At 43.5% G+C, this 27549-nt stretch overlaps 1 protein-coding gene across 3 annotated transcripts in view; it reads right to left on the reverse strand.

Annotated features, from left to right (window-relative positions):
* Window positions 1–27549, reverse strand: part of ASAP2 (ArfGAP with SH3 domain, ankyrin repeat and PH domain 2) — a 133572-nt gene that overhangs the window by 85960 nt on the left and 20063 nt on the right. For all 3 annotated transcript variants that reach the window (XM_066612143.1, XM_066612135.1, XM_066612127.1), the window contains exons 2-3: window positions 4072–4144; window positions 1251–1396 (exon numbers count right to left, since the gene is read on the reverse strand). In XM_066612143.1, coding sequence (XP_066468240.1) covers window positions 1251–1396; window positions 4072–4144 — 219 coding nt within the window. The remainder of the gene's footprint in view (window positions 1–1250; window positions 1397–4071; window positions 4145–27549) is intronic.

Genomic DNA, 27549 nt, shown 5'->3' on the forward strand with positions numbered 1-27549 from the left:
TCATTATCACAAAAGAAAGATATTATGGAAGAGAACACAACAGAAGAGAAAATGTAAAAGAAGGAAATGTGAATGAGAAAACAATACCGACATTTAAATCCTTACAGTACTGTGATGTTTGAGCATTTGTAATATGCTCCAAAACCGATACTAATAAAAACTGTATTAAGTTCAAATGCCTTTAAGAGTTCCTGCAAGGACCAAGGGATTGATTCCCACATGCACATACACTCTCATTTACTGAATGACAAGTCACAGCAAAACATATGAAGTAATTCAATTGAAATGAGCCATATATGTTACCAACTCATGTGGCTTGATCAGTGATAGCTGTTCCACACAGGTAATTCATCACTTGATACTGTAGTCATCAAGTAATGAACACACTCATGTGTGAACTTACCATGCCAACAAAGAACAGTCAAAGGATGTTACTTTTCACAACCAGCAAATATACTGGCTCATATCCAGATCAGAATGTTACTAGAAAACACACTTTTCAGCCATTGTACCAAAGAGAAAACTAATATTTGAAACTAATATACTAAAATTTCTCTAATGTTTAGAGAAAACACTAAAAACAATTACTGTGGAAAATAGTATTTAACTGCTGTAAATATAAAAGGGAGGGCAGGTCTGGGAACAGCAGCCAATTCCTTGTTAATTCCTTTCCACCTTCAGTGTATTCACTAGACATATTGTGCTACACAACTGAGCTGTGATGTAATGTGGCACTGGATCCAAACAGCTCATTCTCATCCCCACTTTCATCCCCAGGCCCCATGAGATTGTTCAGTTAGACTACAGCAATTAATATTATACAGGGTTTAGAAAGAAACCAATTATAAGAGGCTGGAAGCCTTTCCTTGACAGAGCTAGATAACAAAGTTGTCTTTACAACCATTTACAATATCCATCCCATGTACACATGAAACATTCCCTCACAGTAATCAGATTTCAATTCTATAGACACATTTCCAACTTAAACCTGTTAGTTAAGCTTCAGAAGCAGCTATTCCATTACTTAAAAATAGTTAGTTGAAAGGACTCTGATGTACTTCCTCAGATGTCATTAGAGGGTTATACTCAAAATTAGTAGGGCAGCTAAGCTCAGAGTCTATCAAAGCTCCAGAGTTTGTATGAAATAAAGTATTAAACGATACGTTTACTCCAGTTGAAAGCTAAAGCTACACCATTTCATTTCATTTCTGTATAAAATAATTTTGGAGAGGGCTAAATTATTTTCCTACCAAGTTTTTGAAGAGTGCTGTCAACTCCTTTGTAAATACAGCAAATTTTAAAAACGCTGTTCCCAAATCTGGATCATCCCTACACACGCAGTTTCCTCCAAACTTCTCCAGAGCTTGAGTGTACTGTTCTTCATTTTCCACATGAGCTTCAAAGAAAACAAATGCCATGTTAATGCTGATAACTAGCCATAGGGTCTCCTCTAAGATAAATTAGGGTCTCCTTAGAATTATTTTATAAATGAATTTTAACATGTTCAAATGTTTTTATTTTTAAACATTTAAAAAAATGAAAGTTACATACTAGGGATAATGATCCATGCATAACAGATAAAAAGGTCACAATTTTATCCCAAATGGAGAAGAAAATAAGAGCATCAAAATATTAGCATGTATAAAAATCAATATTTCCTGTTGTACAATCTGCCTTGGCTACATGTGAATCGAACTATTTAATGATAATTAGATTTTAGAGATCAGCCTGGTCAGTGCTAATCATACTCTGCTGGTTCAAACATCTTTGCAAATTATGGTTACAGGAAACCAGGGAGTGAAGGAAAGAGCAAATAAACAGGAAACAAGGATGAGCTAGTGCATGAGGCTATGGCACATTCCTGATTCCCTAAACCATGAGGACTGAAACATGATGTCTGAACTGGATCAGAGTCAACCCATTGGGACACCTAGCTCAGCACACTCTGGCAGAGGTTCCCCAAGATCTCCTGCATAATTCCTTTACAGCACTGCTAGCCGTGATCCTTTTCATAGGATGGAATTAACATTAATACCTTAAAGAACATGGGGTCCCAAAATTGCTTTATAAAATAATGTGAATGCAGGTCAAGAGGGTGCTCAAACTTTCCTATATCCACTTAGTCTTTTCTGCAAGATCAACCTGCCCCTGGTCAGTTTTCTCACTCAGTCCAAAAAGAGGTAAATTGCTTAAAAATAACTAGGGGGAGAAGCATTTGCAGGACTGTAGAAGAGTCAAAGCATCAATTCTGCAATCCCCACCATCTCTACACACAGACCTGCATTAGGATTACAAGCAAAACACAGGGCTACAAACCTAATTCCATAATGTAGTTCTTTGCAACTTGTTTATATTTAACTCTAAACAGTCTCCTAAATTTCCTCTAATTTCTGAATTGTCCAACCCAGCAGAAGTCATCTCTTCAGCTGACAAGCACACAGTTATATCCAAGAACCCGCAGTTGTGTGCATTAGGATGTGTGGACTGGGGCATGCAATCATACATGGCACTAGAAGAGGGTTACAAGAGGGCTTTAGAAGACTCCCTTCCTAAAAAGCTAGCCAGGGAAGGAGGCTGGACATAAAAGAGATGCTATGGCCAGAAATTCCCAGATGTCCCCTGCCTCTCTCTTGCTTCCATGATTAGCATAGTACATTGGGTCACTGCAAATGCTAAGCTACAGCTGCTGGAAGCAAAGTGCCTCTCAGGCAGGATTTTTCCGAGTTCCAGGGACTTGCATGGCAGATTGACTCACACTTTGTGAACCATTGTTATAATGTGTAGTTTTGACCTCTGATGCAAAAACTGAACCTGGCACCTACTGAAGGCAAGCGGGTACTTTACAACTGGGCTACAATGCTGGGTTAAGAACAGGTTATGTTCCATTCAAAGCAAGTTCCATATGATCTGGAGAAATGGCCACATCATAAGACTCCTGTCCACATGTCACCAGGTTGATAGTGCACTGCACTCAGCAGGCATTAGGAACTACATGGATGTGTGGCTTCCAAGTCAGGTCAAGGACACTGCTCTGTCAGGTGCTCCCCTAAGAATAGGCTTAGGAACATCACAAGATAATGACTAACAGCCCAATCCTAACCCATGCTGGAATGGGGAGGCCGGCTGGCTTGCCCCATATCCAGAGTGGGGTTGGGGCTGCCTGTGGCTCAGCCCAGGGCAGGTGGAATGTAACACCACAGCCATAATGGGACTACTTGGATCTGTGCCACCTAAAGGGGTGACACAGATCTGAGCAGCCCAAAGCTGCACTAGGTCGCCCGGGAGTGGGATAAGGATCCAGACGGAATGCCAGATTCTAGCCCCACCTCCACTCTGCCCCAGCCCGCCCACCACCTGCCCTTCCTCCACCTCAGAACACCTCCATTCCACCTTTCACCTTGCCTTCCCCAAGCCTAACTTGGCCAATGCGATGTTACCTTTGCACTGGCTCTGTGGGGCTCCCTCCTCTCCCAGTAGTGCAAAAATGGTTTATGGCACTTTCACTACACCTCCAGGCATGTGCATATGATTTGCATTTGGCCCAAGGGCTGGTTAGGATTGGGCCCTAAATTTGATATTTGTGATGCAGGATTATCACCTTCAAGAGCCTCCACAAAGGCCCAGTGCAGACATAACATGGCACTGGATCCCAGAAAGCTGGACCCTCAACCCATGCATGCATGCGCACACACACACCCCTTCATCCATCCTAACAATTTCTCCCTACCCCTATGACATTAATTACCATTTCACAATACATGTACACTAATGCAAAACATGGGTGCAAACCCATGGCAAACCATGTTTCCAGTCTGTGGCTTCTGAGACTTCTTTATTAACCATAATGCCAATGCCCATATAACATGAAGCCATGGTTAATCCTGGGAAGAGAAATTGCTCCAGAGAGGGATACAGGAAGTGCTCATTCATGAGGTTGGCTTCTGACTTGCAAACAATTGCTCCAGAGAGGAGCCACCACCAAATCTCATCCTGCAACCAATAAGCATCTGACTTCAAATACATGGTTATTTTCCCAATAAAGTTTGTAATTAGTAATTAGACTATACATACCCAAACCAGAGACATTTATGGCTTTTACAGATTTCTTCATTTTATAAAGAACAGTTCTGTCAACATCCAGTGCCTAAAAATAAAAAATAAAAATAAAAAAGATTTAGGACATATTTCATATTTATAAATCATAAATAAGCTCATATGAATTGTGGCAGGCAAACATGAAAAGCGCTACAAAATGCTATCTTGACCAACTGCGTTTAAGAGCATATATTTGCACACGCATACTCCAGTATGTATATCTCCCTGGGAGAAAGCCTCACTGGTTTCATGGAGTTTACTTCAAATAAAAATGTCCTGGGTCACACAATCAAACAGCAGAAACTGGTGTGGAGACCTTCCTCATTAAACAGCCAGCCTTACTTTTCCTATCTAATCCCAAACTTCTCACCATTTGTTGGCTTGCTTATTTATTAACTATTTGTTTCCAATCTTGCCAGCTTTGGTCTTTAATTTCTCTCTCAACATCCATTTTCTTACCATCTCATTTATTCATTCACTCATTCATTCCTCTTCCCATCCCACCCCACCCCCATGTAAAATTTTTCCAGATCTGCTTTCTCTGTTTCCAATACCCAAGAGTGTTCCAATGGACAGCTATAGCTCTCTATGAATGGAGACTCCATCCCTTTAACCCTTAATTAATTAAACAGGGAGCAGACAGAATGCAAATGGTAACTAAAAAGTATAAACCACATACACAGAGACAAAATTGATTTGTAGGTTTAGGTCCCCCCTTTGGGTTTTGTTTTGTGAAAACCCCAAACTTCTGCCAACAGACAGACAAGGTCCACGAATATTCTTGGCTTGCTAATCAAGCATTGATCTGTTCACTGCAAATACAAACACCCACACTCCAAAGTGAAATGTTTTTTAATGTTTATCCCCCCTTTCTTTAATCAACCTTAGGAACACAAGGCAGAAATGTTAGCACAAAATCTGGGTTTTGTTCACCCCTTTCTGTACTTTCAGGGGACTTTTCCTGCACAGAGTTCATCTCTCATACTGCAACACAGAGAAGTTCACATGATCCCATCCACACACAAAAATTCTTGCTACTCATATACTTTTGGCTTTCTGAGAAAGCATTTTAGCATTGCTTTGTATGGTGTCTGTGATGCGCACATCAATGGAAGTGGAGGTGGGGAGGCAAGGCTCACCTGGCAAATTAGGGTGAAATTAAATGAGGAACACTAAGCATTAAACCTATTCAAAAATCTTGGAAGTAGCCTTGCTGCTGGTTTGCTGTTCTGGTGCTGGTTGAAGCAGCAGGAGCAGGAAAAAAAAAGATGGAAACTCTTGGCGCTCAAATCATGCAAGGGCTTGATGTGAGAACAAGCAGCCTACACGTGTACCCACAAATGGAGCAAAATAATTCAGTCTTCCAAGGGAAAGAAACACGACTTATTTTCCCTCCTTCTTCCCTCTGGTTAGGTTTTTGCAAGAGAACACACACTCTTTTTTCTCCTCCAAAATCTAATTCTAGATTTTGCAATTCCAATTCAGTGGATAAAAGGCAGTTTTTCATTTGCCACAGAGTTCCTCCTGTGGCCACAAATGAAGAGGTAACCAGGTGCATTGGTGCCTGTGTTTGGAGTCCAATGATCACCCAGAAACCTCCATCTTCTTTTAAGGATGGTTCCATTTTGCCTACAATCCTACCAGTGTGAGTAATGTAGACAGACACAAACACACACAATTTTCATTACTCTGGTTAACATGCTCAATACCAATTTCTGTCCACTTATGGGGCAGGTAGACCTTCTTCAATAAACAGAAGATCATCATCCATTTCCTTTGATTGCCAATATTAAGCTAAACATTTTGAATAAAAACAGTATCATTAGTATTCATATAATACTGAAACAGCCTGGACATTTTTAATGCAGAATAACATACTTCTGTTGTCTTATGTCTGTCTATTTTAGATTGTAAGGCCCCTGAGGCACAGGGACCTGTCTTTTCTCATGTAAGGTGCCATGAACATTGATGGCGTCATACAAGTACATAAATAAGTATCTGGCAACTGTACTAACAGCAGCATGAGCAGTGAAGTTTCATTTGGTTTAGTATGAAGAGTTTTTATTAGCACACCTTGATGGTATTCACTTTCTGCCTGCTGTGATCCAACTAAGCAGATGCGGCTTTTAACAACTCAATGCTTTTCACTAAGACATCAAAATCATATTCATGTGCCTCTAAGAGCCATCATGAATGCAGTTCTCAAGGAATTCAAAAGATGCTGTGATGATCTAGCCTCTTAACACGAAAAAAAAAATCAGGCAAGTCTCCAATTGTTGTAGAGAACACAGCCAAATAATTCATATTGCAGGAAGCTCAGAAGACAAATCAGCAGTTTTTAACTTTTAAGAAGTGATCACTCTTCATTTGGATGGACAGACTAGCAACTTATCCACAGCGATCCCAAAACAATGTCAATACTATGTCCACAACACTCTTTTTATGTCTCTGGAAAGTCCCTAAAAGTTAGACGGAATACCTTTTATGTACATAGTTGTGCAGACTTAGTAATTCCATTTCTTCATCTCTTTCTAAAAATAATTTGCAAAAAAATGAGATGCTTGATAAAATAAAGAAAATACAGGTTGAGTCTCATTACTGGAGTGGGTTCCCTTCCCAGAACTCAAGTGGATGTCAAAAAACCACACTGTAGCAAATCAATTTTCTTTGTGATTTAAAAACAGCCTTGCTGACCTTTGTGATGTTAAGATAGAGTCATTAAGAGGACAATCCAACAATCAGTCTCTCTCTCTCTTAGAAAGGCTTCAAGCCCTTCACCAATGCAAAGTATCTTTCTTTCAGGTGCTCAGGGGCAAGGGAGGGGTCTTGGGCTGAAGCTGCCTAAAGAGAGAATGATTGATGGATTGTCAGCCTGCTGCCCTCTCTCTCTCTCTCATGTTAAATTTTCCTTTAATTTAAAGGGTGCTTCTCATTGCACTGAGAGAGAAAAATCTATGGATGATTAGGTTATACCTGTAATGGCTTGCATGACTGTCTCTCTCTACAACAGTAAGAAAAGCGGTTTTTTAAAACTGTGCTTTTAAAGGGATGCATTTTTTCCCTTCTTCAGGGATCAGCACATTCCTTCTCATTTGCAGTGGCCATTCATGTTGAGTCAAATCCAACTATAAAAAATCCATGTATAATAAGGCTGGTCCTGGATTATACATGGATTTATAAGTTAAACCTCTCTGAGTAGTTGAGAGGTTAAACCCTGAGTTAACCTCTCAACTACTATCCTGCATGACTTCCATTCTTTTCAACATATATAGGAAACCCTTCAACAGCTACAATATTTTCAAGAGTATGTGAATCTTAACTATACTTCAAAACACCTTTTAATTTTGTCTATCTATACGTATACATATAGGGCCTCTCCCAGTTTGAAGAGACACTTGGCCAACAGACTGAAGCAAAGAGGCAAAAAGGAAGACCCATAGCCAGGGAGACAGACCAGGGACAGACTACGCTTGCTCCCAGTGTGGAAGGGATTGTCACTCGCGAATCAGCCTTTTCAGCCGCACTAGACACTGTTCCAGAACCACCATTCAGAGTGCAATACCATAGTCTTTCGAGACCGAAGGTTGCCAACAACACATATACATACACAAATACTGTACATACAGTATATACACATATTATTGTTACAAAACTCAAAATAAGTGGAAAAAAAGATACAACTGGTATGAGTTCAATTGCGTCTATGTCTTGTGAATTCAAATGTTTTAGGATTCAGTATAAAAAACAGCTCAGCAATGGCACTCTACACAGGGTCTCATACATTTACAATATATAACAACCTTGTAATTAACAAAATTCATGTCAAACTGTCACAGATGACAATATTACACATGCTTTGTTTTGCTCTTCCCTGGGTGCATTAAGCATTTAAATGGGATGCTGAAACCCTGCTGGTTATATACTCCTATATACTGAATAATTAATTCATTACAAAACAAAACAGAAAAAAACAAAACCTATAGAGTTTCCAGCATAGTTAATCAGGCACATTTGTAAAACATGCCTTGTTTTTCCCTTTGTCTGTTTTTTCTTGTTTTATCCAAAATAAAAATCCTTTCCAGGACAGCTTTCCTTAGCAATTTAAGCAGAATAATTCCTTTGTGGCACTAGGGTAATTGAGTGGTGGATGAGCAAAGCTTTTACATATCTTAATAGAGCTTGCTTTTTGTGTTTCTCTTTTCTTGTGTGAAGACCATTCCCATTTAGCTCTTTCTGTACTCATCAAGCATTTTATTCTCAGGTTTAATTCTAAAAGCATACGGATGCTACATTTTCTCACAAATATAAAGTATGCCAAAAAGCTTTCAGTTTCCATCTTCTTCACCATTCACGCAGTTTCTCTCTTCTGCTCTCCAGCAAGTGTCAGAAGCAATGATACTTAAAATGGCTTCTGATGTTATGCCTTCTGGCACAGTCACATTCACTAATTTATCATATACCACCAGGTCTTTTAAACTGGAAGATAGTAACAAAACTAGAATAAGCAGCTTGTTCCACCTTCACCACTTAATTTTTTATTTTTGAACATTCAGGTACCAGATCACAGCACCTGGGTAATTTTAGCACAGTACAGTTAAGGCTCCTTAACAACTGGTGCAAACACAGCTATTATGCTTCACAGTCATACCATTCAATACACAAGACCTTGTCTTGTAGAAGCCTTATTGTGATTTCCTTTCCCAGCCCAAGCAGTAGTATTTATTTAAAGGTTTCTACTGCGCGCTTTCCCTTCCTGTCAGAGAGGTGCTTGAGCCAGCTTACAATAAAAGCAGAGGAAATAAGAAAGTAAACTAAAATCAAAATAAAACAATAACAGCAAGAGACTTAATGGTGAAGGAACCCCAAAAAACAACAAACAGGAGAAAATTACAAACAGAAGATCGACCAGAACAATAAGGTAGCTGGTGCTGAAACTGCAACAAGGATGGAACTGACTTTACAACTTGAGGCCACCACAAGGAAGGCTCTTTCCCATGTTGCCTCCAGACACACTTTCATTGGTGGTGGAACATGTAGGAGAGTCCTCTCACATGACCTCAGAGGATGAGCAGTTTGGGGGAACCAAGTCTTTCAAATACTATGACCCCAAATTGTTTAGCTTTTAAAAGTTAAAACAGCACCTTGAACTGCACTCAGAAACACCAGCAACTAGTTCGGCATAGCACGGTGGTGATATGTTCTCTACATCTTGTGCCTACAAGTGGTTAAGCAGCAGCATTCTGCACAAGCTGAAGGGCATGATCCTATCCTGCGCTGGAACAGGCAAGCCAGGAGGCTTGCTCTGTATCCAGCGCAGGATAGTGGTCAGAAGTGGCTTAGCCAGAGGCAAGGGGAAACATTTCCCCTTACCTCCAGGTAAGGGCTGCTGGCCCCTATGGGTCTCCTCGGACTTGCACCACCTCTTGAGAAACGGGGATCCCATAACTGATGGATCCCAGCCCCGCCTCCCACTGCCTGCCCGCCTGTCCCCAGGGCCGCCCACAGCCCGCCCACCCTCCCCCACCCAGGAAAGCCTCCCTCCTGCCTCCTCCCCCACTTACCTTTCTTCTTTGCATCAGCCCAGCCAGGCAGACGCAACAAGCAAGGAGGAAGCTGACATGGAGGCTTGCATTGGCCTCCGCAGGCTGGTGCTTCTTTGAGCATCAGCCTGGCTTCCTCCTGAGGAGGGGCAAACGTGCCTTACAGCATGGGTCAGGATTGCACCCTAAGTATCTTAGACCATGGGTAGCACTGGGGTGTCCAGGTCCAAAGCCTGGTTCAGAAGTTGCAAGGATCTGCTCTTTCATAGAAAGCACGACCCTTTCCAGGGCAGGTTAGCAATCTGTGACCCGGATTACATGTCTCCTCATCAATAGCACCTTTGTCTAATCTGAATTTAATTTTAACTTGTCCTCATCCAGCCCATTACCATCTCCACAGTAACTGAGAACCTTCACAGCCTTCCTATTACCAGATGGAATTAAGATAAGGAGCTGAGTGTCATTTTCATATTGATAGTACCCAAACCCATACCCCCTGATGACTTCCCCCAGCTGTTTCACTTACATGTTAAATAACACAGTGGACAGAATTCAGTCCTGCAGGACCCAAAGGCTACTGGCCAGATAATCAGGCAGGACTGCAGCCAAGGCAAAACAGTGCCCTTGTCCCACTCCAACAAGGTAATCCAGAAGGATACCATGGCCAATGACATGGAACAGCACTGAGAGGTCTAGCAGAACCATCAGGGACACATACCCCCTGCATCCAGATTCTGGTATAGGTCATCAACTATACTGTTACCTTGTATTTCTCAAATTGTATAGTCCAGGCTACAGAAGCCATAGAGCAGGTTGGCCAGTTTAAGCGATTTCCAGAAGATCCTATCTGATATCAAAGATCACCATGGAAAAGCAGGAGTCTTTAAGACAAATTACAGCAGGTGATTAACTGATTCCCAAGTCAGCATTTTAAAACATCCTCTCACATGACTTCAGGGGATAAGCAGTGTTGTGGGAGGTGGGCAGTCCTGGCCCCTCTAGAGTAGGAAACCAGCACCTTGAATGGCAGTCAGAATCATACCAGCAGCTATTCAGATGGCACAGTAGTGATATGCTCTCTACTAGTAAATCTATCCCAGAACTACTTGCAGTTAGCAATTAGTGATGGGTGAATTACCCAATCTTGTTTTGTAACTGCTCAGTAAACAGAGCTATTCCCCCCCAATACACACACCATCCCAAACACACATGCACAATTTCTTCCTTCATTCCCTTACTAAAACCGATTCATATACCTGATCGTTTAAGGCAGCAATCTTATACACAAGTGAGCGCCAAACCCGCTGGATCTGCATGCTGGATCCAGCACCCAAAAACAGCCTTCCCCTGCATAAAAAGAGCTTACCATTCTGCAGGGCAGCCTCATATCTTCCTTCCCAATCTTCCCAAACCTTGCACTGAGCAGCCACTCCCACTGCCCATCACCCCAGTAGGCTCTGTGTCTGGATTTCCAGGCAGTTGCAGTTGCCCAGCATAAAGTTCTGGAGAAATCGAGAAGACTGCTCCATGAAACAGGAAGCTCTGTTTGCTCCAGGGATGGGTTTTCTGGAGAGAAGCAGTCCACAGTTTGGAGACTGCTGCTATACACAGTTACTTAGTTCCATCAAACTCCACAGCTTCCAGGGATTACATCTGAGTACACATACTGATTGTGCTGTATGTTTCCCAGAAAGCTACAACTTTGTTATCTTGAACTATCAGGCCCCCTTGCTTTGTTACGTAAGAACCTTTAAAATTTCTGAGAGTATACTTTTTAAAAGTGCCTATATGTAAACATATGATAAAAAGATCAATTCAGGGCCAAATCCTATCCAACTTTCCAGCACTGATGCAGCCATGACAATGGAGTATGTGCTGCATCCTGTGGTGGTGGTGGGGGGGGGGTAGCCAAAGAGAGCTCCTGCAGGTAAGGAAATATTTGTTTCCTTTCCTCAGTGCTGCACCGGCACTGGAAAGTGGACAGGGGCCCACAATGAATTACAATTTTGGACCATTTTTTAACTGATTGGTTTGAAACAACATTCACAACAGTCAAGGTAACCAATTGTAATGTATTTTCTAGCCTTCATTCTCATCTGATAGGTGTTTTTAACCAACCCAAATAATAAAAATTAGAGTACAATAAGCCATACAGATTGGCACAGGCAGGTGTAGCTATTTATTTTTAGTTGCCAATTAAGTGACTAGATTTCAGGTTGATGGCGTTCCTGTAAGCTGTTCTGGTTAATTAGCTATAATTAGAAGTTATAGTTTCCACAGCAACACACTACAAATTTATTTTAAATCCTTAATTGAGCAGGTTATTCCAAGAGCAAAGGTCTTGAAGCTCAACCTCTAAAGCAGTAACAATTTCAGGCAAGAGATTTAGTTGATTATTTTGAATATGTCCAAAGGCTTATCCTTCAGTTTTCCAGTAAACAACCTTCCTATTCCCCATACACTCATTTCAGCACCTGAAACTAGGCCTTTACGTGAAGTTTTAAATCAGACTCTTCCCCATCCACCTCAGCCTCACAGACCTTTTCCTATTCATAGGATTCACGTGAGTTCTTTTCCCTATCAGCAACAAAAGTGCCCGCCAACATTCAACAAATCAATTTGTTCGGGCTCCAATCCTAACAGACTCTTGCAGTGCTGCAAGGCAGTTTGCGGCAGAGTGAAAGCCAGGCCACCATTCTGTGCTTCCAGATTGCTACCACAAATGGGCAACAGACTGCACACGCATCCATGGCGCCGCTGGTGCTGGTAGGCTGGCAGCAGAGGCATGACATATGAAGGGAAAAGACAAGCAGGGGGAATTTCAAGACAGGGAGTGTGGCAGGTACCTCAGCAGCACCAGCATGCACCAGATCTGATCTCCTTTCTCATGCCAAACCGCTCCTTTGGTTCCCCTGGACTTATACCAGCAAAATGGCTGGAACAGGTACAAGGAGACCCATATGGGGATATTTTTCCCCTTATCCCAAGTAACACTGCAGCCTACTCTATGGGGCTACTTGGATTTGTGCCAGCTATACATCTGGTGGAAGTCCAAGCAGCCCTGTGTAACGTCAGCTGGCCTGGGAGGGGCATTAGGAAACAGCCTCCACTGACCTGCCCCCTTTTCTGCCCCGCCCCCTTTTCTGCCCCGCCCCCTGTTCTGCCCTCCCCCTCCCCACCTTCAAAATGCCCTCCCACCACCCCTTTCCAGCCCTTGAACCAGTTGGCACAAAACTCACCTCTGCCGGCAGCCAGGGGCTTGGATCCAGAGACTCGGTAGCACCAGTGCTGCTTGCTTTCAAGTCAGCGTAAAGCGCTTTACAGCGCTTTTGGACAGCTCACAATGGCATAGCAAAGACTGTGCTCTGATTGTTTCCAATGTCACATCATACTAATGTTGCTGGATATGATTTCTGAAAACCAATGTATACTTAATTGCTATGAAAAAAGCTTCTGATTGTTTGTTTATCCATTGATTTATCTATTTTCTTGAATGTCTTTGTGCCTAAATCCTTGATAATGGCCTAACTATATGCATGCTTGTTGAAAACAGTACTGAATTACCACCATTTGTATCCCCTTTGGTATCACAATTTGCAATAGAAAAGTTGGTTTTTCTTCTTTAAAAAAAAGTTATACAGCAGATGTTATTTAGTCAAAAACCTTTTGCTAAACCTAACTGCTAAACAAAAACATTGAGGAAGTTACTACATTTTATCACAGAAAGCATTTATATTTCTAGCACACATACTTTTGAGAATATGAGAATAATGGGCGTAGATGAGTGAATTAAATTTAAAAGGAAATTAGCAAAGGCTATTATTCTAGATTAAAATATTCATTTGCTCTGGGTAACTTTTTTTGTTTTCCTATCATATTATTCTCTGGGTTTTTTGGCCTCACTGTTTCCCATCTGTGAAATGGGTAAATTATTTTTTCTAAATGTCTTCATGTGTAATTCCTTGATAATATGCTGAACATGTGTGTGTTTATCCATTTGATATGCAAACTGCAACTGTGCTCAACTAGCTTAGTTATGCACGTTTAATTCTTCTTTTGTGCTTATGAGAAAACTGGAGTTTAGTTTGTATAAGGTTAATCTGTACTATATACATATATACTTTATATATAAGGTTTGTATAAGGTTAATCTGTATCATGTATGGACAAATTGCTTGTTGACAAGATTTGTATGCATAAGGAATACCTCTAAATCTCAAATTCGTTTTCCTGGAGATTTTGCTCCAGACACATAGGCTTCACACCTTCACTGTTGAGCTCCATCTTTTTACTACTCAGCTCAAACTCAGTGTCATGAGAAGGGGATAAAACTATTTCCTTTTCTGTTTTTCTGAAAATTACAGGTTGGTTCTCAGTATCTGCAGGGAATCCATTCCCGAACCCTTGCAGATATTGAGATCTGGGGGGGACGGGACGACACGACCTCAAAGGACCTCCATTCACTTCCCTTGAGAAAAGAAGAAAGTTAACTACTTTAAACTTTCTTGATAAACCCAAAACAAACATACAAAGTTATGCAATCGGAAGGCCAGCGGCAGGGTGGGGGCTATCCAGTGTTCTGCACTGAGTGTCATACGTATGACTATATGCCTCTTGGGCCTCGTGGGCAAGTTGTGAGACACATTTGAACCCCCAATGGATCAGGCCAAAGGCCCATCTAGTCCAGCTTCTTGTATCTCACAGTGGCTCACCAGATGACTCAGGAAGCTGGTGCCGATCCCTTGCATCTGGAATTCTGTGGTATACTCACATAGTTAGTGGAAGGTAGGCGGAACTGCCCACATGATTTAAACTGTTTCTTTCTCTCTCTCCCCAAGCATGTGCACTTGAATTTGTGCAAGTAAAATGCATGTAAGCTGTAGGCCGACTGCATCGCTCAGGAGCATTTTTAATTGCATAGTAATAGTTAATTGGGCTTTATACCAAATTCATAGCTATTTTAGTGTGGGTTCATCTGCATCTAAGTGCTACACTGGAATAAAGCAATCCTTTGGGATCTTTCTCTTGTTAACAGTGGCCAGCTCTCACTTATTTTCAATGTTAGGTTTAAGTCACATTTGCTGTCCATTTAAAATAGTATAGAATAAACTACGTTCCCTCTGCTGTGTAGTCCCAGTTTCTGCCTGTCTTTCTTAAGAGTGATTTCTTGAATAGCCCAAGCCTATATGTACACGTCTTCTTGGAAGTAAGCCCCACTGAGTTCAATAGAATTTACTCCCAGGTAAGTGTGCATAGGGTTGATTAGAACCTAATGCTCATGTAAGATGTAGACTGATTGCATGTAATCATTTCACCAATAACTCAACTAACATAATGAGCAGTATTATGCAGTTCTTCACTCATTTTCCATTGTGTTTCTCTTCCTCTCAGTTTTGATCTCCTTAAATTTTACTTTGCCTGTCCTCTGCCCTACAAAGCCAGTTTGCTAGCTATGTGAAACAAACTATACCAAACTATACCAAACTATAAGAGGCACTTTTTCAAGTGGGTGCTCCTTTTTTTAGCAGGGGGAGAGTAACTGGCCCACCTCACCCCAGCACTGTCTGTTCTAGTGGCTGTCTGCTGGTATTCATTTGCATCTTTTTAGATTGTGAGCCCTTTTGGGACAGGGAGCCATTTAGTTATTTGATTTTTCTCTGTAAACCGCTTTGTGAACTTTTAGTTGAAAAGCGGTATATACCGTATTTTTCGCTCTATAAGACGCACCTGACCATAAGACGCACCTAGTTTTTAGAGGAGAAAAACAAGGAAAAAATATTCTGAACCAAATAGTGTAATAAAATATTTAATAAACTATAACAGAATAACATTTGAACCATGTAAAGTGAACAGCAGTCAACAGTGGCATTAAGAACCATTATCACTGTCATTAACAAATGGAGAGACTTAAAGGTTTGAGTACTCTAGTTTTCTGGAAATCCCAAGACCTCATCATCACTAGAGTCAGAATTTATGAAGCTCACAAAAGCAGGTGCACACAAATAGGGGATCACATTATCTTTCTGCTACAATGATGTTCTGCCAAATTCCAATCCACTGGGCCTCATGCCCGCTTAAGGCTGATCAGTCCCCCTTGTGCAACTCAACAGTGCAGCAAGCAAAAATGAGTCCAGTTCCAGTCCACAGATGCCAAGTAAATCAGTCCCATCATTCAGAGTTACCAAATCAGAGTCCAGAGCCAATAAGCCAAATTACAGTCCAAGGTCAGGTTCCAGGTAGGTCAGTTAAATCCATCAGGGTATACAAGTCCAGCCACAGTCAGATTCCAAATTCAATAAACCCAGTCAGTCAGTCAGTCAGTCAGTCAGTCAGTCACCCCTCCCCCCCCTGCACTCCTTCAAAACCCACAAACCCTTTCTGCCTCTGGTACTCCTTATATCCCTGAGGGCCCTATTGCCTTCCAGTGGCTGCAGCTGTGCCCAGGATGCCCAGGCCTTACCCTTAAAGGGGCCACTGCTGACACCACATCTACCTCCTCACCAGATCTTCCTGGATTCCAATACAAGGGGGGGGGAGCAGATCTCTATACAGACCAGTGCAAAAACAGGGGAAAGGTGTGGGGGAGGTAAGATCTTTGTATAGGCATCACAGCAAGACCAATGCAAAACCCCTTGCACACAGAACCAACAGATGGAAGTGGGGGGGGGTGCAGATCTCCATATATAGCAGTGCAAAAGCAGGGGAAAAGTGTGGGGGAGGTAAGATCTCTGTATAAGCATCACAGCAAGACCATTGCAAAACCCCTTGCACACAGAACCAACAGATGGAAGTGGGGGGGGGCGCAGATCTCTATACATAGCAGTGCAAAAGCAGGGGAAAAGTGTGGGGCAGGTAAGATCTCTGTATAGGCATCACAGCAAGACCATTGCAAAACCCCTTGCACAGAGAACCAACAGATGGAAGTGGGGGGGGGCGCAGATCTCCATATATAGCAGTGCAAAAGCAGGGGAAAAGTGTGGGGCAGGTAAGATCTCTGTATAGGCATCACAGCAAGACCACTGCAAAACCCCTTGCACACAGAACCAACAGATGGAAGTGGGGGGGGCGCAGATCTCTATACATAGCAGTGCAAAAGCAGGGGAAAAGTGTGGGGCAGGTAAGATCTCTGTATAGGCATCACAGCAAGACCATTGCAAAACCCCTTGCACAGAGAACCAACAGATGGAAGTGGGGGGGCGCAGATCTCTATACATAGCAGTGCAAAAGCAGGGGAAAAGTGTGGGGCAGGTAAGATCTCTGTATAGGCATCACAGCAAGACCATTGCAAAACCCCTTGCACAGAGAACCAACAGATGGAAGTGGGGGGGGGGGCGCAGATCTCCATATATAGCAGTGCAAAAGCAGGGGAAAAGTGTGGGGCAGGTAAGATCTCTGTATAGGCATCACAGCAAGACCATTGCAAAACCCCTTGCACACAGAACCAACAGATGGAAGTGGGGGGGGGGCGCAGATCTCTATACATAGCAGTGCAAAAGCAGGGGAAAAGTGTGGGGCAGGTAAGATCTCTGTATAGGCATCACAGCAAGACCATTGCAAAACCCCTTGCACAGAGAACCAACAGATGGAAGTGGGGGGGCGCAGATCTCTATACATAGCAGTGCAAAAGCAGGGGAAAAGTGTGGGGCAGGTAAGATCTCTGTATAGGCATCACAGCAAGACCATTGCAAAACCCCTTGCACAGAGAACCAACAGATGGAAGTGGGGGGGGGCGCAGATCTCCATATATAGCAGTGCAAAAGCAGGGGAAAAGTGTGGGGCAGGTAAGATCTCTGTATAGGCATCACAGCAAGACCATTGCAAAACCCCTTGCACAGAGAACCAACAGATGGAAGTGGGGGGGGGCGCAGATCTCTATACATAGCAGTGCAAAAGCAGGGGAAAAGTGTGGGGCAGGTAAGATCTCTGTATAGGCATCACAGCAAGACCATTGCAAAACCCCTTGCACACAGAACCAACAGATGGAAGTGGGGGGGGGCGCAGATCTCTATACATAGCAGTGCAAAAGCAGGGGAAAAGTGTGGGGCAGGTAAGATCTCTGTATAGGCATCACAGCAAGACCATTGCAAAACCCCTTGCACAGAGAACCAACAGATGGAAGTGGGGGGGGGCGCAGATCTCCATATATAGCAGTGCAAAAGCAGGGGAAAAGTGTGGGGCAGGTAAGATCTCTGTATAGGCATCACAGCAAGACCATTGCAAAACCCCTTGCACACAGAACCAACAGATGGAAGTGGGGGGGGGCGCAGATCTCTATACATAGCAGTGCAAAAGCAGGGGAAAAGTGTGGGGCAGGTAAGATCTCTGTATAGGCATCACAGCAAGACCATTGCAAAACCCCTTGCACAGAGAACCAACAGATGGAAGTTGGGGGGCGTAGATCTCTATACATAGCAGTGCAAAAGCAGGGGAAAAGTGTGGGGCAGGTAAGATCTCTGTATAGGCATCACAGCAAGACCATTGCAAAACCCCTTGCACAGAGAACCAACAGATGGAAGTGGGGGGGGGCGCAGATCTCCATATATAGCAGTGCAAAAGCAGGGGAAAAGTGTGGGGCAGGTAAGATCTCTGTATAGGCATCACAGCAAGACCACTGCAAAACCCCTTGCACAGAGAACCAACAGATGGAAGTGGGGGGGGGCGCAGATCTCTATACATAGCAGTGCAAAAGCAGGGGAAAAGTGTGGGGCAGGTAAGATCTCTGTATAGGCATCACAGCAAGACCATTGCAAAACCCCTTGCACACAGAACCAACAGATGGAAGTGGGGGGGGGGGCGCAGATCTCTATACATAGCAGTGCAAAAGCAGGGGAAAAGTGTGGGGCAGGTAAGATCTCTGTATAGGCATCACAGCAAGACCATTGCAAAACCCCTTGCACAGAGAACCAACAGATGGAAGTGGGGGGGGGCGCAGATCTCCATATATAGCAGTGCAAAAGCAGGGGAAAAGTGTGGGGCAGGTAAGATCTCTGTATAGGCATCACAGCAAGACCATTGCAAAACCCCTTGCACACAGAACCAACAGATGGAAGTGGGGGGGGCGCAGATCTCTATACATAGCAGTGCAAAAGCAGGGGAAAAGTGTGGGGCAGGTAAGATCTCTGTATAGGCATCACAGCAAGACCATTGCAAAACCCCTTGCACAGAGAACCAACAGATGGAAGTGGGGGGGCGCAGATCTCTATACATAGCAGTGCAAAAGCAGGGGAAAAGTGTGGGGCAGGTAAGATCTCTGTATAGGCATCACAGCAAGACCATTGCAAAACCCCTTGCACAGAGAACCAACAGATGGAAGTGGGGGGGGGCGCAGATCTCCATATATAGCAGTGCAAAAGCAGGGGAAAAGTGTGGGGCAGGTAAGATCTCTGTATAGGCATCACAGCAAGACCACTGCAAAACCCCTTGCACAGAGAACCAACAGATGGAAGTGGGGGGGGGGCGCAGATCTCTATACATAGCAGTGCAAAAGCAGGGGAAAAGTGTGGGGCAGGTAAGATCTCTGTATAGGCATCACAGCAAGACCATTGCAAAACCCCTTGCACACAGAACCAACAGATGGAAGTGGGGGGGGGCGCAGATCTCTATACATAGCAGTGCAAAAGCAGGGGAAAAGTGTGGGGCAGGTAAGATCTCTGTATAGGCGTCACAGCAAGGCCATTGCAAAACCCCTTGCACACAGAACCAACAGATGGAAGTGGGGGGGGCGCAGATCTCCATACATAGCAGTGCAAAAGCAGGGGAAAAGTGTGGGGCAGGTAAGATCTCTGTATAGGCGTCACAGCAAGGCCACTGCAAAACCCCTTGCACACAGAACCAACAGATGGAAGTGGGGGGGGGCGCAGATCTCCATACATACCAGTGCAAAAGCAGGGGAAAGGTAAGTCAGCCCCAGTAGAGCCAATGGGGTTCACTCCCAGGGATGAGTGGACAGGAGAAAAGCCTGCCAGCGCCTCCTCTCCCAGGGAGGAGCCCGTCTCAGTCCCTGGGCTCCCTGGACTCACTCCCTAGGCTCGCTCCCTGGGCTCACAAGCCTGCCAGGGGCTCACTCCTAGGGATGCGTGGACAGGAGAGAAGCCCGCGATTGACTCATTTCGCCTGGAGATGGACTGGTAGCTCGAGGGTCGACGTAATGAGCACCCCTGCTCTAGGGGCTTGCTCAGCAAGACTGCCACCCCACCCCCGCTTTCCTGGGAGTGAGCCCCAGTGACTTACTTCTGAGTAGACACGTGGGCTTTCTCAGCGAGCCTGCCATCCCCCCCCTTTCCTGGGAGTGAGTCCCAGTGAGTCTGAGACTTACTTCTGAGTAGACACACGGGCTTGCTCAGCAAGACTGCCACCCCACCCACGCTTTCCTGGGAAGCGGAGCCGAGCAGAGCGGGCAGGGGGCGGGGCCGGGGGCGGAGTTTTTTTTGTTTGTTTTTTTTTTTGCAGTATTCGCTCCATAAGACGCACACACTTTTCCCCCCACTTTTTTGGGGGGAAAAAGTGCGTCTTATAGAGCGAAAAATACGGTAAATACTGTTGATTGATTGATTGAACTGCACAGGTCTGAATTTATGTATATGAGTCACCTGAGTGATCTGCGTATAAAGACAACTATGTCTAGCCACAAAGAAGACTTGCTAAGTCCTACATACTTAAAACTGATGAACAAGCAAAACAAAGCTATTAAACAGCAGTCCTAGCTTGACAGACTATAATAAGAAAAGGAGGTAACACCCTGTATCACCACTTACATCTCTGCAAATTAATTCTCTGCAAACAAAACACCACTCCTATGCAAAAAGGCACTGCCTTATCCAGTAAGAGCTTTATTCTCAGGCACTTACTATGTCCACAAATGTCTAGGCTTGACTCATACAGTGATACGACCATACAATTTGAACTCTCTTTGACAATGAACCGCAAGGAGCTCTGTTGCTGTATATTGCAAGAAATGAATAGCCCTTTATACAGTGGTTTTCAACTGGTGTGCCGCAAGAATGCCTCAGGTGTGCCACAGGATCAGAGGAGGTAGGCAGCAGCTGCGTGCCCACGTGCAGGAGAAGCGGCTGCTTTGAGCCTCCCGCGGCAGGCAGCACAAGCAAGGGAGAAGCCAGGGAAGGGGCTGGTCGCATGCAGCAGCCTGATCTTCACTTTCCTGGGAGTAAGCCCCATTGGCTACTATGGGGCTTACTTCTAAGTAGACATGCATAGGGTTGGGGAGGTTGTTGCCTGTCTGCATGCTGATTGGCCAACAAGAGAAGCCTGGAGGAGCCAGGAGGTGGGAGCTGCGGAGTGAGTGAGAAGAGCGAGCCAGAAGCAGGCACATAGCGAACGAGTCTGCTGAGGCCCCCAACCTAAGGTTTCAGGGTCCCTGAAAGTCCCTTTTCCTTGCCAGTTTGCCTGCAACTCCCCAAAGCGACCCTTCCTGCACTTTGGGGCTTTTAGAGGAAGGGCGCTGGGCCACAATCCTATCTACACTTTCCTGGGAGTAACTGACTATAATGGGGCTTACTTCTGAGCAGGCATGCCTATGATTGGGCTCTGGGGGTGCTATCCCATCCACACCTTCCTGGGAGTAAGCCCCATTGACTATAATGGGGCTTACTTCTGAGCAGGCATACCTAGGATTGGGCTTTTGGTTGCACTCTTTTTTCTCAAATACACAAGCAGGCAATTGGCACTTTTCTCTCCCCTTCTTCTCCACCCCAACCCCAACCCCTTCCCCAGGAATATTCCCCCCCCCCAAATCTCACAATCATAGTTAGCAACTCTCTTACTGTGTCTCCCCTCACTTGTCAGCAGCTTCCAAAGATACAGAACCACCTTCTCACATTCTCTCTCTCTCCCTCCCTCCCCCATCCCCAGTTTAATCCTGCACTTGTTTCAATCATGTCTCCTCACTGCTTCTCACCCACATTCTCCACTATGTGATCAACCTGCCCTGTCTTTGCCAACACTTTCTGGCACTTTTGATAAGAATTTGAACATAGAATTTTTCCTCCTTTTCACAAACCATATATACTTCCCTCTCCATGCTTCTTCTCAATTTTTTTGTCATGTAATGATTTAACTGTATTAATTTTATTAATTCAAGATTAACTGTAATGTAGTAATTTGATGTGAGTAAAAAAACTGGTAGTGTGCCTTGACAATTTTAGTGCCTTGTCAGTGTGCCACGAGCTGAAAAAGATTGAAAATGACTGCCTTTATAGATGGCCATTAATGGAGGAACAAGAGCAGCAATACGCAATACTCTCGCAATCAGTGAGGAATGGTGGATGTAGCACAACCACCCACAAAGCAATTACACAGATACACCTTTTTCATCTCCCTCCGACATGGATGTTGAAAGAGCTGAGTTTGGAGTTTTCAGTGCACATTCATTAGATTGAGAAAACACAAGCACACCCTTGTGTGATGTATCAAAATCCAAAACGTGTTACTGTCTTACTGCTGGTCCTTAATGAGACCGTGCACACATGAATATTTCTATTTACTAATTCCATATTTTCCTCTAAAAGTTGAATCTGTTACTATTGGTGCCAACAAAAGTAAAATAAAAACTTAAAATAACTGATCTTCAGAAAAGTCACTACAGCTTCCCTTTCTGCTATTTCACTTTGCAAACTTACCTTAGAGAACATAAAACTTGAATCTGATAATTTAAGAATGGAACCAAATAGAATCAGGAATCTAGATGTATTCTCACTAAATTACAATGGAAGGCTTCCCTTACACTGACTGAAGCAGTTCTATCGATGCACAACTGATATTCAGCAGAAAAATCATAATTCATTGGTCACCTCTTCAAATTAGGTTTTATAGAGAATGATAGTTGCTGGAGATGCACATTAAAGACAATCTGATACAAAAGTTCTAAAGTTCCTCTCTCACAGTGATTTTTGGAATGATGTGGTTGACTGAATTAATTTGAACAGAAATTCAAATTAAGTTTTCTTATGCCAAGTAATATCATGGCAATACGGGTTTTTCAAAAAACAAACAAATTACGGATTGCTGGAGCTCCACTAGGGCCACTCACTGGATATTGAAAAATTCACCAGCTGTACATCAATAGATTGCAGAAATGTCAAATTTGATCAACAGTTATTTAAAAATCACATAGAATTGAAGAGCCACCCCAGAAAAACTGGAAAGTCTTCAGATTTATTTGATGGAGATGCACCTTTAAATGGTTTGCATCCATTGCAGCATGAAGATTTTATGATTTGATTTTATCTTCTGAAATCATCATATAATATGAAATAATATAATATGTACTATAACTATTCTGAACTCCTAATAAACAGTAAATGAGCAAAAACAGTTACTAGGGTTTTAACAAATACAGGCAGCCCAATCCCAAGAAGAGCTGGCATAGCAGCACTGCATGGCTTCCTCTGTATCTAGCACAGCTCTGGAGCAGGCTGGAGGTCTCCTCAGCATAAAGGGTATCTTTCCCCTAACACTTTGTAACACCCCAGCCTGTTCTACGGGGCTACTAGGATTGCTAAATATCAGGCGCAAGTCCAAGCAGCCCCATGTAAGGTGTTCAGATTCGGGACAGATGATAGGATATGGCGGATGCCTGCTCCACCAATCCAGCCTCCCAGTTCAGATCCACTCCCTGCTCCACCCTCCCCCATGCAGAAACACTCCCTCCCTTCCTCCGATTCACCCTCCTGCTGCCCCGCTGCTGCTCAGCATTTCTTTAACCTCCACTGGCAATCAGTCCTCTGGATGCAGACAGACTGGCACTGGTGCTGTGAAGTGTTTTATAGAACATTTGCAACACCCTCTACCAGCGCAGCAACCACTGCACTGGCTGAAGACTAGGTTTGGATAGCACTCTTAGCTAATGGGCTTGCTTAGCTCTTAGCTAGATGCTAAGTGAATAAGGAGTAAAAATGAAAAAGTGAAATATCACTAGAACAATGGCAACTTGACTGAACTTCTGTGAAACACAATGCCCAACGTCATGTGAACATGTCATGTAATATGAGACCACAACTGAAGCCACAGGTAGCCTGGTTATTGGTACTAAATCAGGCTCACCCATAGGTGATTTTTCTCCTCTAGCCACATCATGAAACCATTACTTTGTAAGTTAGAAGCAAAAAGGAGTTTTTCCAACTGTTGCTGGTCTGCAGCAATTCCATTCCAGACCACCATGCCCCATCAAGCAAAGGCATCACTTCAAATAGAGTCAAACACACAGCACCATTCAACTATTTAGTGTGCAGGCTATAACTGCTCCCGAGAATGATATGAAACAATATGGGGGAAATTAGATGGTTTTCCACCATCATAATCTAAATGCCTATAGGCGCCAATCTCTAATATTGGACTGAAAGTATGCCAAGAGTAAAAGTCACTAATTTTATTCAGTCACTCACCAATTAGCGCTGCCACTTTAGGCACAAACAAATGCAAATCAATCACAGCATGGTACTGACTGTATTTGGCTGGTTTGTGATCAAAGTTTAAATGGAAACAGCTTTAAACACCTGAGACAAATTCATCACTAGCTTGTCCACATAGATTCTTTCTAGTCATCAATCTGCAGTCTTCACATTTTAGGGGCTTCCTGTTCTCTCCTGCCTCTCTGAAAACCTGTGTGGTCTAAGACTGAGATACAAAAGTCCACCTCTTTAGTGGTATTTTAAAATACAAGATAAGCCTGGTTAATAGATTTCTCAACTTGGCTGCTAGCAAGTATTTGGTACTTCAGAGTGTACAAATTCTGACAGATCAAGTAAGCAGGAAATGAGAAGTTTAGGAAGAAAATGCAACGCATGTGCAAGACACTCCTCTTATTTAGCATACGGCTCAGTGTTTGGATTAGTGATGATTGACTACATAGGAATAGCAATATCAGCAATATGCATTTCTCAAGTTAAGAATACTTGCCCTAATGGTTTTATTAGTCTTAAAAATTAATTCAGTACTAAGAGATAATTGATACAAGCTCACATCAACACATTTTCCATGTTCATAATTTCGTTGGTTCACACTCTGTCTTTGTATACCATAATTTTAAAAAGCAGATAGACGCACCTGAGACAAAGCAGCCAAATTTCCAAGAAGTAGTACAAATGAAGAAACAGGTCAGACTTGTAAAGAATAAGATAGGAGTTCTGAATTGCAATCTGAGGCCCAGGCCAAATGTGCAAAAATTCATGTGGAAATCAGCATTTCTTACAGAAGAGCTACACATTTGGATACACAATCAAATCCACAAGTCTTTCTCATGGAATACACCAAGTACCTTTTCACTTTTCAGTCCATGAGTTCTGAATGTTCCACATGGGTTTTGAACATTAGGTTACAAAACTCACATAGAAGTACTTGGAAGAGGTGAGCCAGCACCATAACCCATCTCCTGGCAGAGCCCTCCTTCACCAGAGTTTGTCTTTCCCTTGCTTTCAGCTTTAAAGGAAAGACATATCCAAGAAACACAAAGCTGATGAGAACCCTCCCCTCCAACCTGCCACTGATGGAGGCCCTCTTGACAGCACTTCTCTGCAGCAGGACTAGAGGAAGAAGGGAGGGAAACGTTGCCACAGAGTTGTCTCCTCCTCACTTCTCCCTGCCTGGGCTCCCATGGCCTGGGTCAGGGAGAGGCAACACAAACATCTTTTCCCCACCAGTCAGAGGCGCCTCTCCGCCCAATGTACTCAATGACACAATCCTATGCATGACTATTCAAATGTAACTCCCATTGTGTTCATTGAGGCTTACTCTCAGGGAAGTATGCATAGGTGCGTATACATACATACATAAGTGTATTTGGAATTGAAATGTCTGCTTTTCTGAGTGTGGGTGTGACGGGCAGCTGCTGGGTGAACATCCCCATGTGCCTGCTTTGGGGCACAATACTATTCACATATGTTCGGAAGCAAGCCCCAAGGAGTGGCCAGGGACTTGCTCCCACATGTGCAAGTCAGCCCTCCAGGCAGGCTGGCACAGTGAACAAAGAGCACATGAATTCTGCTGTCAATTGCAGGGGCAGGAAGGACAAACTCACAGGGGAAAACTTCCATAACTTTCAGAGGGCAAGAGCTGCTGGGATACATACAGGCAGAAGAGGTCTATCAAAGGATGACTGGCTGCGCCTGAGGAGGGACTAGCATGGCTTTTTCCACAAATAACCCCCCTGATTGGAGTGAATGTGTGTTGCAAGTCCCATGTGCATTGAAACCCACAGGTGTATTTTCCCACAGAGTAACTGCATGACTGGGGTGGATCTGAGAGGCACCATTTTGGACAAAGATAAAGGTTGGTTTGATTTCTGTCATATCTCAAATGTGAACAAAGTTCACCAAGTAGCATGGACTGATTAGACATGTTACTCTTTAGTTAGAACCCTGGACAAAACTTTCCTCAGTCACAAAAACTGTGGACAGGACCAAGGATCAATAAGTATCACCATGCTAGTAGTCTATTCTGATGGTTTAGTAGCCATGCTGATGCTTTAAGCTTGAGATCTGGATAGTTGTGTGGCCGCACATCGACCAAGAGACAGGAAACTATAACCTGTCCAGTGTTTCTAAGTTATTTGTTGTTTTCCCCCTGATCACTGCTTTCTATGCATGTCCTATGCAGTCCTATGCATGTCTACTCAGAAGTAAGTCATTGAATTCAATGAGGCCTAATGCCCAATCCTACCTCTGGGAATATTATAGCATGCAGCTGCACCAACAAACACTGTACCACATGCTATGGGAGGGGGGAATGAACAGTCTGCAGGAAGTAAGTAAAAAATATTTGCTTACTTCCCAGTAAGCTGCCTAATTGCCTATGGGTCTCTGCGGGCATATGCCAGTGATTTAGCAGGTGTATGTTCGAGGAGATAAAAGGGACGGGGTAGCCTGGGAAAGAGGGGATAAGATATAGCACACACTGGTATCCAGTGATATCCACCTCCTCTCCAAGCAAGAAGGTGAAGGTAAAGAACTCAATTTTTATTTCAGTTTTCATTAATGACAGTCTGCTTCATTAACTACGTGGGTGTGCATGTACATGCATACACAGGTGCGTGCACACAGAGAAAAAGAAATTATCAAAATGGAGTTCAAGGCTTATAGAATGCAAGAGGTACGATTAGTTATTTTTATGTAAAACACAGGGCTGACTCCCAACAACAGTAATAGTAACAACAAGAAGTGGAGCAGTCTCCCTGGCTATATTGAATTTATTAACTAAAGTGCTGAGACAGGAATTCAAGGTGTTTCAAGAAGATGTGTTTGAAAATCAAGCAAAAGAAATATGACCCAGGGACTGGTTTAGTAAGCCAGACCCTGGGTTATATTTTGCTGTTGTTCAGTTGTTAAGTCGTGTCCCACCCTTCGTGACCCCATAGACCACAGCATGCCAGGCCTCCCTGTCTACCGCTAACTTCCAGAGTTTGTCCAAATTCATGTTTGCTGCCTCAGTGACACTATCTAACCATCTCTTCCTCAGCCATCCCCTTCTCCTTTTGCCTTCAATTTTCCCCAGCATCAGGGTCTTTTCTAAAGAGTCCTCCCTTCTCATGAGATGACCAAAGCTTCAGTCAACAAACAGTCAGGGTTGATTTCTTGTAGGATTGACTGATTTGATCTCCTTGCAGTCCAGGGGACTCTCAAAAGTCTTCTCCAACACCATAATTCAAAAGTATCTATTCTTCGGCGCTCAGCCCTCCTTATGGTCCAGCTCTCACAGCCATACATTACTACTGGGAAAACCATAGCTTTGACTATACAGACCTTTGTCGACAAGGTGATGCCTCAGCTTTTAATTACCATAGACACTCACCTATAAGTTGTTCTTACAGGTAAGTCGAAGGGAGGTTTTGAGCAAAAAATCATGGAATTTTCTTTGACCCTCGGATAAGTCAGCGGTTAAACTTAGGGGGGTATCTGACTATAGTT

The sequence above is a fragment of the Tiliqua scincoides genome, chromosome 1 (genome assembly GCF_035046505.1).
Source record: "Tiliqua scincoides isolate rTilSci1 chromosome 1, rTilSci1.hap2, whole genome shotgun sequence".
Classification (NCBI taxonomy): Eukaryota; Metazoa; Chordata; class Lepidosauria; order Squamata; family Scincidae; genus Tiliqua; species Tiliqua scincoides.